The sequence below is a fragment of the Chiloscyllium plagiosum genome, unplaced genomic scaffold (genome assembly GCF_037043375.1).
Source record: "Chiloscyllium plagiosum isolate Xiang-an unplaced genomic scaffold, Cpla_swu_hap1 HiC_scaffold_13, whole genome shotgun sequence".
Lineage (NCBI taxonomy): Eukaryota > Metazoa > Chordata > Chondrichthyes > Orectolobiformes > Hemiscylliidae > Chiloscyllium > Chiloscyllium plagiosum.
Window position 1 is genome coordinate 19,585,860 of NW_028270151.1, and position 14,367 is coordinate 19,600,226.

General features: G+C 41.3%; 1 protein-coding gene across 2 annotated transcripts in view; it reads left to right on the plus strand.

Annotated features, from left to right (window-relative positions):
* The window catches only part of LOC122556163 (neprilysin-like), a 185,017-nt gene that overhangs the window by 75,171 nt on the left and 95,479 nt on the right, over nucleotides 1-14,367 (plus strand). For both annotated transcript variants that reach the window (XM_043702673.2, XM_043702674.2), the window contains exons 5-6: nucleotides 11,584-11,664; nucleotides 11,748-11,843. In XM_043702673.2, the coding sequence (XP_043558608.2) occupies nucleotides 11,584-11,664; nucleotides 11,748-11,843 (177 nt within the window). The remainder of the gene's footprint in view (nucleotides 1-11,583; nucleotides 11,665-11,747; nucleotides 11,844-14,367) is intronic.

Below are 14,367 nucleotides of genomic sequence, written 5' to 3' on the forward strand. Positions count from 1 at the left end.
TGATCTATTAAGTCAGGTTTAACTCAGGGTTCTGATGGATCAGATTAGACAAAACAGATGGACAAAACACTGTCATTAAGATAGATTGCAAACTGTTGAAACGCTGCTATAGATTCCTGTGTCATTCCACCAGTTGCAGTTTGTCATGCAAAAATTCCCCATTTATCCCATTTCCTGTTAGTTAGTCAATTCTCAAATCCATACTCATCCATGCCCCAGACACGATGAGTTCTTATCTTGTGTAGTAACCTTTCTGTGTGGCTTTATTAAATTACTTTTGGAAATCAAAATACATTCTGTTACTGATTCGGAGATTCGGATCTCCAAACGACATTGTACACCAGGTATATTGATGACATTTTCTTCCTCTGGAAGGATCTCCAACCGACATTGTACACCAGGTACATTGATGACATTTTCTTCCTCTGGAGCCATGGCGAGAAGTCACTGATAAAACTACACAGTGACATCAACAATTTTCATCCCACCATCAAACTCACCATGGACTACTCTCAACTCTCTGTCTCATTCTTGGACACGTGCCTCTCCATCAAGGATGGACACCTCAGCACCACACTCTACCGCAAACCCACTGACAACCTCACAATGCTACACTTCTCCAGCTTCAACCCAAAACATATTAAAACAGCCATTCCCTATGGACAAGCCCTACACATACACCAGATCTGCTCAGATGAGGAGGAACGTGATGGACACCTAGAAGTACTCAAGGATGCCCTCACAAGAACAGGGTACAATGTTCAACTCATCGACCGCCAGTTCCGACGTGCCACAGCAAGGAACCGTAATGACCTCCTCAGGAGACAGACACGGGCTGCAATTGACAGGGTACCTTTCATTGTTCAGTACTTCCCAGGGGCTGAAAAATTACGCCATGTTCTTCGTGACCTGCAACACATTATCAATGGAGATGAGCACCTCACCAAGACCTTCCCCACACCTCCACTACTTGCCTTTAAACAACCGCCAAACCTCAAACAGATCGTTGTTCGTAGCAAACTGCCCGGCTCTCAGGACAACTCAATACAACCCTGTCATGGTGGACGCTGCAAAACGTGGCAGATTGTGGACATAGATATCACTATTACGCGTGGGAACACCTCCCACCGTGTACATGGCAGGTACTCATGCGACTCAGCCAACATTGTCTATCTTATACATTGCAGGCAGGGATGCCCAGAGGCATGGTACATTGGGGAAACTGAGCAAAGGCTACGACAACGGATGAATGGGCACCGCACAACAATCAACAGACAGGAGGGTTCCCTCCCAGTTGGGGAACACTTCAGTGGTCCAGGACATTCAGCCTCGGACCTTTGGGTGACCATCCTCCAAGGTGGACTTCGGGACAGGCAACAGAGGAAAGTGGCTGAGCAGAGGCTGATAGCTAAGTTCGGTACCCATAGGGAGGGCCTCAACCGGGACCTTGGGTTCATGTCACATTACAGGTGATCACCATTGCATTACACACACACACAGATATTCCTACACACACACACACACACTCTCACATGCACACGGACACAGATACACACAGACGCGCACACAGACACCCACACACACCCTTATAGACACACAGACTCCCACACATGCACCCCCTCACAGACCTAAGACACTCTGCACTCACTACACACACACTTTCTCACATTCACAACCCCCACCCCAGACAGACACACACACAGACAGACAAAGACCCACATGCACACATATATATTGTGTGTGGTGAATTTTTTTGGTACTTTCAGAGTTACATTGCACTTTGCTCAAAAACCACATAGATTCATGTCGAACTCTGAGCTCAAAAACTGCATGAATTTATGTAAAACTGTTATTTCACTTTTTAGATTGGAATAAATCTAAACATCAGGTCATAGACAGAGAACACAGGGGGCTAACACCTTCAACACATTGTCTAGCTATCACCATTGTTAACAGCTAACCCGAGAATGCAACTTTAAAAAAAAGGGTTTTGTGATTTACACATGAAAGAAGTGAAACTATCACTGTATTCTAACAGATGAAAGGCTTAACAGACAATCAATTCTTCAATGTATAATTTCAGTTACAGCACACTGCAAATTTTTGCTATAAATTCTGTGTTACAATCGATCCCTCCACAATCACCTGATGAAGGAGCGTCGCTCCGAAAGCTAGTATACTTCCAATTAAACCTGTTGGACTATAACCTGGTGTTCTGTGATTTTTAACATTCTGTTACTGTTTACTTTTATCTGTCTTGCCTGTTACATCTTCAAAGCACTCTGGTAAAATTGCCAAACACCCTTTTATAAACCCATATTGACTCAAATTGTGTTTATGGTTTTTCTATATATCCCATTACAATTTCCTCAATTATGGATTCTACCATTTTCCAGTGACAGGTGATAGGTTAACTGACCGATAGTTTTGTGTTCTCTGTCTCCATTTTTTATTGAATAAAGATGTACATTTGTGGTCTTTAAGTCTGCTGGCATAACTCCAGAGGCAGGCCCTGTTGGAAGGTCTCAAACTTGAACCCTAAGCTCGCTGAGTTAGCTGCCAAAACAGTAGCAGGTCACTAATATGGATCCAAGTAACCCTCAGATGGGGACAGTTTGTCAATGATTCCCACTCTTGATGACTGTTAATCAGTTCAGACAGTGAGTGCTGACAAGGCAGTGAAGCATGATGGTGGTTCTTTGCAGCCAAATGATATTAAAACATAAATGGAAGAGCGATCATTCAAAGTAATGAATTTTGTTATACAGGATGAAGGTCAATTTCTTACCAATCTTAAAAACTGAAAAGGCTAGAAGCAGTTGATCATTCAACATCTGTGGAGAGAAAGACACAGAGTTAACTGTTCAGGTCCATGAACTTCCAGCTCAACTGAAAGATTTTATTTCAGACAGCATCTGCTGGTGAGGTGTCTACTCTTACCATTTATACTTCCATTTGACACTTTTTTTTACTTCTTTACTGGTTACTTTTGCCATCCACCCTATTTTTTTGTCATTTAATGGTTGCTGCCTTCCATTGTATTGCAGACTTTCCATTTTCTTTTTTCCACTTTGCCTTTTTCTTCTCCAAATCTCTGAAACACATAGCTTTTTCCTTGCACTACCTTGGATCATTGGTCAAGGCTTCTTGCTTCTCTGTGATGACTCCATGGAGTTCCGTGCACCACATCTTCAATCTGTCTCAGCAGACTTTTATTGTCAAACCACCTGTTGATTTGGGCTGAAGCATTATTTTGACCGCTGCTTTAAAACCCCCTCAATCTCTTTTGGCTCAAGGAGAATTTCTCAAATGTGTCTAACCTGACCTTGCAGTCAAAATACCTCACCAGTGGTACCAATTTGGTCAATCTCAATTGCAACATCTTAAAGTCCATCTTGAAATGTGGTGACCAGAACTGGATTTGTAGTCTAACCAAAGATGCATAAAGATGGTCAGTGAAAACAGGTTAGTGAAAGCAAGGAGAAAAGAATAGTTGAGATTTAATTGAACCGAATAAAAAATATTCAAAAGATACTGTAAGCACTCAGATCTGACATCTGTTTACTTGTCCAAGTGAAAGGCTTTCACTCAAAGAACCTATTCTGAGAATGCACCTTCATTATTTTCCAGTTGATTTCCAGTATTGTGGGAGGCCATTTCTACTACCTTGGAGATTTGTGCATCTAGACTACTTCCCATCTGTCAAGGAACCTGAGTTTCTGGTGCTGTGAGGCCGCAGCGCTAACAACTGAGCCACCATGCCACCCTTTTGTTGTGCTGATGGCAGAGCTTGGGCATAGATTCATACTCCGATTCATATCCATCCATTGCTATTTTGAAAGTGTCAGTTCCAATTGTGTCAGCAATTTATGGCTTGTGGTAAAATCCATAGTATACATATTATAGTTTTGAACCTGGATTTCAGAAAAGTGGAAGATGGACATGGGTCCCCAAGTTGTTACGTCCCCAACCAACCTAACCCCAGTGACACCTTGAAGTAATTAAAAGGTCGAGGCACTATTAACATTTTTTTGGGAGTACATGCAATTCAGAGGCCATCACCTCCAGCCATTTGATTGGCTAGCAACTCTTATGGGCGGGTCTTCGATCCCCAACAAACAAAAGATTGACAGCCTTTGAATGGCTGTGGGGTGTGTTGAGTGACTCACCTCTTAACCTTTCCATGGGACTATGGGCTACTCCCTCTGCTCCACTCTCAACAGCAAGCTCAACTCTCTGTCTTTCATCAGTTATCTAACCCACAATTATTCCATAGTGACAGAGTCCAGCTCTCCAGTGCCCTGCCCACACGTGAGACTGAAACTATCATTGATACTGCCGAGTTGCAGGACAAAGCCATTATTCACAAAACCCATCACTTGCAGGATAGTGATGGCATCTGCCTTTTATTTTTACAATGATTTTGCCATCATACTGGGCTCATGGCCCAATGAATTTCTAGTCACTATTTCAATGGCGCTCAATTGAGGATCTTCACTGTTTACAATGGTTGCACTTGTGTCAGGAGCTCCTGTTATTAACGATTAACACCAGAACTTGATACAGTCTTTTAAATGCTGCAACAACAACTGATTTCCATAGTAAGAGGTTTGCACTAAAATTTATCTTTGACGATGAGAATTTGCTGAGGCTACCACAAAAATCCCCAGCAATGCTGTCATAATAACCAAAGGTCACAAGCATTACACATCACCTGAGAAATTCCTGGTCAAAGATCAGGCAATAAAAACAATGTAATTATTTAAATATTTATCAGTTAAGGGTAGCATTGTCACTGCTGAGTAAGTGGAATGGGTTCAGATTTCACTCCAAGGATTTGACCATAAATAAAAGGTTGATGCCCCCTGTACAGTGTTGATGGAGTGCTGCTCTGTCAGAGGGGCATCTTATAGACAAGGTGGCAATCCAAGGTATCATTCACCCTCTCAGTGTAAAACATTCATGAAGCAATTTCAAAGGCAAGCTCTTCCTGGTGTCCTGTAGCTATCCATCTCTCAAGCAATATCGTTAGAATGGATAAGATTACTGCTTATTTGGTTATTGTCTGTGGGATTTTGTTATGCACAAATTGGTTGCAGAGTTTCCTTCAATAATGGTAATGAAAATAATGATAATGTTAATGAAAGTACTTCATTGGCTATAAAGTGCTTTGAAAAAGATCAAGGATGTGAAAGTCACTATGAAATGCCATTTTCACAAACCCGCAAAACCCACAATAACAATGTTTGCTTTTTGGGCGTCCCACCTGGTGATGCCTACTGCATATGAATATCAGTGACAAGAGATGATCTCCATAAAAGGCACTTACCGCCCATGTTTGTCTCCTCAATTAAATGCAGAAAGGCCATTCATGGCTGCCAATTGAATTTCAACTAAATTAACGAATCTGGAATATAAAAATAGACTCAGACACAGTGGCAGTAATAACTGTCACTGGTTATCATATAAACTCACTTCATTCAAACATATCCTTTGGGGATGGAAATCTCCCAAAATTATCCAATCTGGCCTCATGTGACTCCAGACTCATAACAATGTGTTGATCCTTTAATTGCCCTCTGAAATTGTGTTGTAAATCATTCTACTCAAGACCAATTAGGGACAGGCAATATTGGTATTGCCGGCAATGCCCACATTCTGTGAAAGAATATATATTTTTTAGAAATCTTCCTGCCACGCACACATACTAGGGCAGTGATGGGGAAGTTATGAGGATCTCACCTGCCATCCTTCTTTTTCTCTTAATTAAATGCCCTGCTACCAAACGTATCATGGAGGAGTGCATGAAATTCTATCCAACATTTCAAAATTGTTCACGAAGACTCCTTATCATGTGAACCTAATTACAATGTGGGCACATTATAAAAATTAGCTCCGAGATTAAGCTGCAAATCTATTAGAACAATATTTGAAATTGTGCATTGATGGCAATTTTACTTTCCTGTGTATTGTCACTTTTTTTTGTTGCTATGGGAACTACAAGTAGGCTGTGGAACCTTCTCTGTCCTCAATAGCTCAGTGCCTTTTTAATCTATGGAAATTGTGGCTGTAGCTGTGAGGCATTTGGAAGTACAGGTGATTAAAATGTCAAATTGCGGTGAAGCTTTTGTTGGCATTGCAACCATTGAAGCAGTGTGCTATTTGTGAAATGATCATCTTGAGCTTGAAGGTTTTTTTTAATAAAGCAGCTGTTGAAACATTGCTGGCTTTTCCAGTAAAGGTCTGCTCCTGGTGAGGAGTGCAGGTAAGCATACCATTAATTCAGAAGATCATCTTCAGCACCCAGTATTCAGCTTGCCAAATTTGCACAAGTGAGAAGGTTTGTGTGTTGATTTTAAGTAAATGATTAGCGCGGCCATTTTATGGCACACAGAAATTGTAAGCCTAGTGCTCCCATTTTAAGACAATTCACATAGAATCATGGAATTTTACAGTACAGTAGGAGACTATTCAACCCCATCATGTCTTTACCAGCTCCCAAAAGAGCTACCCAGGTAGTGCCACTCTCCAGCCCTATCTCCCTAGCCCTGTAAGTTCATCGCTTTCAAATATATATCCAGCTTTCCTTTGAAGCTTCCAATGGAATCCACCTCCACCATTCTCCCAGGCAGTGCATACCTACTCTTTACAACTCTCATCTCATTCCGAGCTCTCTTGCTGAAAAGCGTGAAATTGCGATCCCTATTTTTTATTCATTAATTTGCTACATTCTGTGTCAACAGTGCCAAGTCCTAAAATATCTACTCCCGTGTATAAAATTGTAAATTATCTATAATTCTATTTGGACTTGTACATTATGAGTGTAAAATGGGAAAATGGTAGGCTCTTATTATGTTGGCAGTCAGCAAGGATTTACGACCAACACTGCTTACTTGTAAAAGTTTGGCCTATATATTGTTGGTAGCAAGTTCTGTTTCTGAAGGCATCCAAGGTGGTTAGTTCCAGCAGTGAAGAATGCACAATGTAAGTAGAATCTAGTCATACACCAATATTGAGCCCTGATGCTAGATCTCTATTGATTATTTAAGAGAGAGGGTGATTGGAGTTGACAATTTTCTTCCAAGTTATGGTTTTCATTATGCTGTCCAATTAATCCTCCAGATATTTAGCAAAACTTCTTCATGCATGTGTAATGGAAGTGTTATGCTATCTTATTATTATTAAGCAACTTGGGTTCTAATATAGGTAGAATGAAGTATAGCTTTAATTATGCTTTGTTTTCCATATTGTATGTTGTTCGGAAAGTTGTTTACATGCAGTTAGAAGTTAGTCAGGGCAGAACAAAAAAGACTTCAGCAATTTAGAAGTTAGTAAGAGAAAGCTTCAGAAACAGAGGTGTTTAAGGTGTCACAGAGGGAGACATCCACCAAGACTTTTGAATGCACAAGTTTAAGGAATACATGTTCAGGAATAACTGAGATGTGTTAGCAGTTTATTTAAAGACCTCACAAAGACACAATAACTACAGAACTTAGTGAACAGTAAATGTAAACATTTGTTGGAAAAACAAAACAAATATAGTTGTGGTAAATAAACAAAGAACATTAAAGTGGAAACAGAGTTACCCTTCACTGGGGTTTTGTGAGGGAACAAGGGTGAAATCTTTGTTTCTGCTATTTGTGATATGATGATTTCAAATAATTCTGACATAATATAATATAGTTTGCTTGCTCCAGTTTTTGTGTAATGAAGCCTGATTTCCTTTTGTTAAAAATACATTGGTACTGTCTTATGAATATGTTCAGTAACTGTCCAGGACAATAAATAAATTATAAGGAAGAGCTGTCATGGTGACAATGTCATTGGTCTAGTAATCCAAAGTCCAGGTTAATGTTATCGGGACGTAGGTTTTGTCAGATTCTAGTCAATGGTAACCCCCAGGATGTTGATAATAGGGGAGTCAGAGTTGTAATGTCATTGGATTAGATTAGATTAGATTAGATTAGATTAGATTACAGTGTGGAAACAGGCCCTTCGACCCAACAAGTCCACACCGACCCGCCGAAGCGAAACCCACCCATACCCCTACATTTACCCCTTATCTAACACTACGGGCAATTTAGTATGGCCAATTCACCTTACCCTGCACATCTTTGGACTGTGGGAGGAAACCGGAGCACCCGGAGGAAACCCACGCAGACACGGGGAGAACGTGCAAACTCCACACAGTCAGTCGCCTGAGGCGGGAATTGAACCCGGGTCTCTGGCGCTGTGAGGCAGCAGTGATGTCAAGGGTTGGATTCTGTTTTGTTGGAAACAGACATTGGTTGCCATTTGTGTGGTGTGGATGTTAGTTACCACATATTAGATCAAGCCTGGATGTTGTCCAAGCCCTGCTGCATTTGCATATAGCCAGGTTCACTATGTGAGGACATGTGAATGGTTCTGCACATTGTACAATCATGAATGAATGCCCTCACCTCTGACCTTATGGTGGAAAGATAGTCATTGACAAAGCAGCTGAGGTAATTGGGCCTACGACACTATGAGGAAAACTTGCAGTGATGTCCTGGAGCTGAGATACTCCAATGATCACACCCAATTCTTTATCTGAGGTATAACTTCAACTAACAGAAAGATTTCCCCCGATTTCCATTGACTTCAGATTTGCTAGAGCTCCCTGATTCTATGGTCATTCAACAGTCCTTTGATGTCAAGGGCAGTCATTTCTCCTATTGCGTTTCACTCTTTCGTCCATGTTGGCGAAGGCTTTAATGAGGTCACGAGCTGAGAGACTCTAGCGGAACTGAACTGATGATCACTGAGCAGGTTATTGTTGAGATAATCCTACTTGACAGCATTGTCAATGGCACCTTCTATCACTGAGAGTAAACTTTTTGTATTTCTGGGCAGATGGCAGTTTTGTAGCTGTTCTGGAATTGCTTGACTATTGTCAGCCAGTTCTGGAGTATAAGCTTTGATTATATTGACAAAATATTGTTAGGGCCCTTAGCCTTTGCAGTGTCCAGTGCCGTCAGCTGTTTCTCGATATGCCATGGAATACATTAAATTGGCTGAAGACTGGTTTCTGTAATGCTGTGAACGTCTGAAGGCTGCCAAGATGGATCATCTACTTGGCTTTCTTCTGGCTAAAGAAAAAGCCTTATCCTTTTGCCAAGTGACTTTTCTTTATATATAATTATAGCCAATGAGTTTCAACAGATTAGCGACCTGTGGAATGCAATGACAAATGCAATTCTGAGGTATTTTGACATACTTGCTTTACAGCTAAAGAAGGACTTTTGAAATTTGTTAGTCACTGTTGTGAGGCAAGAAAACAGCAGTTAATTCTTCTCCAGAATATCCTACAGGTAATGATTAGATGAGGTATTGATTAGATCATTTTAGGGGTGCTTATTGAGGGATAAATATTAGCCCAGAATCCAAACCATAATTCCCTTGCTCTTCTTTGAAACAATGCTGTGGTGCTTTTTACAGATAGGGAATTAGTATAATGTCTCATTAGTCAGACAGCAGTAATTCTGCACGCTGCCAGTATTTGAACTTAGTGTGTCAGCCTGGATTATGTGTTCTGCTTTCTGGTATTGGAATTGAAGCAATGACCAATTCTGAGTGACCTATTTAATGAGCCATTGATGATACCAGGCTAATGACTTCAGCACGTTAGCCTAAACTGTGTATTTCAAACAACTTAATTTAATTTAACTCCAAACATATTGCCATGTAAGAAATACCAATTATCTGTGAACCAGTGACTTCCAAGATATCTGTGATAGGTAACACTTTGCATCTGTGGTTGCAAAGTATGGATTGACCTGAGAGGAATTGAAGTTGAAGGTCATTCTCTGTAACCTGTTAATTTATAGCCTGTTGGAGAGCTTGCATAGCTGGAACTGCTGGCAAATTCCACATATCAGCAGAGGTGAGTTTTGAACTGTCCTGATGTACTCTTGTAACTGCATCTAATGCTGGAATGCACTGATCGTGGGCTTTACTGTACTGCTGTTAAGCACAAGTAGATTCATTGTTCTGCAATGAATATTTAGCGTGAAGATGGGCATTGGGAGATCATGTTGCAACTGTACAGGACTTTGATTAGGTCACTTTTGCAATACTATGTGCAATTCTGGTCTCCCTGCTATAGGAAGGATGTTGTGAAATTTAAAGGGTTCAGAAAAGATTTACAAGGATGTTGCCAGGGTTGGAAGATTTGAGCTATAGGGAGAAATTGAATAGACTAGGGCTGTTTTCACTGGACTGTTGGAAGCTGATGGGTAACCTTATAGAGGTTTATAAAATCATGAGGGGCATGGATAGGATAAATAGACAAGGTATTTTCCCTGGGGTGGGAGAGACCAGAACTAGAGGGCATAGGTTTAAGCTGATGGAGAAAGATTTGAAAGGGAGCTGAGAGGCAACTTTTTTATGCAGAGGGTGATGTGTGTATGGAATGAGTTGCCCGAGGAAGTGTGGACTCAGGTACAATTATAACATTTCAAAGGTATCTGGACGGGTATATGAATAGGAAGGATTTAGAGGGATATGGGCCAAATCTGGCAAGTGAGACTAGATTAATTTAGGATATCTGGTTGGCATGGACGAGTTAGACCAAAGGGTCTGTTTCTGTGCTGTACATCTCTATGACTCTATAACTTTATGATAGCAATGCAGTCCAGCTAACATTGTCAACTTTCCAAGATTGTCCTGCATTCTAACCATAATCCTATCACAGGGAATTAAGCAGTAACCTACTGAAAACATTCTCAGGAGAATAATTGTGGCTGATTTAATTACCATAAGATTTCTTCGGTTTCTAAGTTTTTAGTTAACAAAAAGAAATGGAAATGAGGGAGGAAAATAAGCTGTTTGATTATTCAGGAAATGAGATCATAAGATTGAAGAATCTTCACTCCCCAATTGGACAGGGGTTGGCAGGGCATCGTGATGATGGACCAGTTGGGTGCGCAGTATAGAAGTTTGAGATGTGGCAGAACAGTTTGGAGACCGTGTTCTAACATGTACAAGAATACATCCAACAAGAGTTGACAATTGCAACCCCACACTTGTGTTTGACTCTGCTTGCCCACTGGAGATTGACAGTTGCATGACTCAAAAGGCAGTCATAAACTAGAGAAAGTAAGGACTGCAGATGCTGGAGATCAGAGCTGAGTGTGGTGCTGGAAAAGCACAGCAGGCCAGGCAGCATCCGAGGAGCAGGAGGCTTGATGTTTCAGAATCCTGATGAAGGGTTTATGCCCAAAACACTGAATCTCCATTGATTTCCTGACAAACTCTGACCTAAAATACTTCAATAGAAGAGGCACTCATAAAGAAAGTTGCCCATATAGTATCAGGAAGGGATGACAGAGCAAAGGAGGTTATATAGATTTTGTTGCACGCCATCCACTAAGTGATTAATGGAAAAATAGGTTTGAAGTGCTGAATGGACTACTCTTCTTCCTATTGTTATTGTGATCATTGAGCTTGGGTGAAACAATTTCATATCATTGAGTGGTGATGGAAAAGTTCTCAGAGCAACTTGAGGAAAACATGTCTCTGTTGTCTTGCTGAAACTAATGATTTATTTTTCATTGATTCCAGATGTCCTTGAGAAGCCAGACAATGGAGATCCTGAAGCGATTAAGAAAGCAAAGACGCTGTATAAATCGTGCACAAATCAAAGTGAGTACCATTGGATAATCTATCCATTTTCATGTACGCCTTGATGTGTACTAATGTCTTTCCTTACTTTATTTTTACTTCAGCTGCCATTGAAAGCAAAGGTGGGACACCACTAATTAGCATGATGACCGGTATACTCGATTGGCCAGTCGCAATAGACAACTGGGACGAGAATTACAGTAAGATCAGAACATGGTTTTATAATGCTTGATGCACTTTTGCATTTCATTCAAATTGTTAAGTTGAAGAAAGGAAAGTCCACTGGTTAAGTTGAACAGCACAGGTTCCTCCTACAGTGCGCAAAAAGCCAATGTGGCCCATTGAGCCTGCACTAACCCTCTGAAAAGCAAACTATTCCGACACCGTCCCTGAGTTTATCCCCGTAATCCCACATTTACCATGGCTAATCCACCCCACCTGCGCAATCCTGAACACGAGGGGGCAATTTAACATAGCCAATTCACTTAACCTGTAAATATTTGGACTGTGGGAGGAAACTGGACCACCTGGAGGAAGCCCATGGGGACATGGAGAGAACGTCTGCACATAGTCACCTAAGGCTGGAATCGAATCTGGGTCCCTGGTGCTGTGAGGTAATATTGCTAACCACTGAACCACTGTGTCTCCATCACTGTCATGCATTAAACAATGTGTTCATGCCAGTTTTGCAAGTCCATTAATTGCTGCTCTCTGATGGAATCATTATAGTTTGCTGTGTGCATAATTAATCTGGATTCTAAAATTGAAGATGTGGCATCCAAGTATGTAGACAATGCTAACACTGAAGGCCATATAATAATGTGGAGAACTGCACCAATGCATAGAAAGGCTTCAAAAGGTTTCAGACCACACAAATCAATGGGAAACTAAGGTGGCCATTGCAAAGTGTGAGGTAATAGGTGGAGGCTGCTTAGTGCTTGGAAGCTAGGATTTTCAATGGAATAACAGGGAAAAGACACCAGGGAATCTGGATACATAAAAAGTAACAGCATGTTGTTAAGATCTTAATGATGTAGACCAATAGCTGTGAATGGCCCAGTTAGTAACTTATAGCAGAATTAATGTCCAGTCCTCAACCAAATTCCCCCAACTCTTCACCCAAATGTTTGGGAAAGGATGCCAGTGCATTGGCAGCTGTTCAGAGATGGTTTACCAAACTACCTGGAATGGATGCATTGCCTTTTGAAGAATGATTGGACAGTGAAAACTTATGTCCACTGGAGTTTAGAGAAGATGACTTATAATTATAGAATCAATCAGTATGGATAAGGGCCTTCAGCCCATTGAGTCTGTACAACAAAAGCCTACTCTAAAAATCCAAAAGAATTATGGAAGCTGGAAATCAGAAACAAAAGCAGAAACTCAGCACTGAAGTGTCATTGGTCCAAAAACATTAACTCTGATTTCTCTCAACAGATGCTGCCAGACCTGCTGAGTTTTTTCCAAAAAGGACTCCAAATCCACCCTCCTCCTACTTTCCAGCACTTGGCCCATTGCCTTGAATGTGATGACATTTCACGTGCTCATCCAAACACAAATTAAAGGCTGTTTGATTTCCTGCCTCTCCCAGGTAGTGCAGTCCAGATTCCTAGCACCCTCTGGGTTTATCTTTTAATTCACTTGTGGAACATGGGCATCACTGGGAGGACATCATTTATTGCCAATTCCTAGTTGCCCTTGAGAAGGTGAAGGCGAGATGCAATACATGTGCTGTAGGTTGACAAATAATGCCATTAGAGAGTGAGTTCCAGAATTTTGACTCAGTGACAGCGAAGGAATGGCAACATATTTCTAAAGTCAGGATGGTAAGTGCTTTGGAGGGACACTTGCACCTACTACCCTGTCCTTCCAGGTGGAGGTGGTTGTGGGTTTGGAAGGTGCTGTCTGAGGAGTTTTGATGAAGTGCATCTTGTAGATAGTACACACAGCTGCTCCTGAGAGTCAGCGGTGGAGGGAGCGGATGTTTGTAGATGTGGAGCCAATCAAGTGGGCTACTTAGCCCTGGATGGTATCATGTTTCTTGAGTATTGTTGGAGCTGCACCCATCCAGGCAAGTGGATGGTATTCCGTCACACTCCTGACTTGTGCCTTGCAGATGGTAGACAGGATTTGGGGAGTCAGGAGGCGATTTACTCGTCATGGTATTCCCAGGCTCTGAGCTGGTCTTGTAGTCATTATTTATATGGTGAGTCCAGTTGAGTTTTTGATCAATTGTAACTCAAGAACGTTGACAATGGGCGATTCGGTATTGGCATCACCATCAAATTTCAAGGGACAGTGGTTAGATTGTCTCTAATTGGAGATGGTCACAGCCTTGCAATTGTGTGGAATGAATGTGCTGGTGAAAACGTTTTCCTCAAAACCCCTCTAAACCCCCTACCTTTCACATTAAAGTTGTGATTCCTTGTTATTCAACCTCCAACCTCAGAAAGCTGTTTCCTAGCCACCTTGTCCATGCCCCTCATAATCTATTACAATTTAATCAGATCCCCTCTCAGATTTCTCTGTTCTAAGATTTGATTAAATGGTTTGATTAAAATAGATGCAATCCTGAGGGGTCTTGACAAGGTGGATGTGGAGAAGACATTTCCTCTTGTGGATGAAGTTAAAGTCATGGATCACTGTTGCAATACTCGGGTTTGCCAATTTAACACAGATCAGGGGAAGCTTTCCAAAGGGTCATGTGTCTGTGGAACTCTCTTC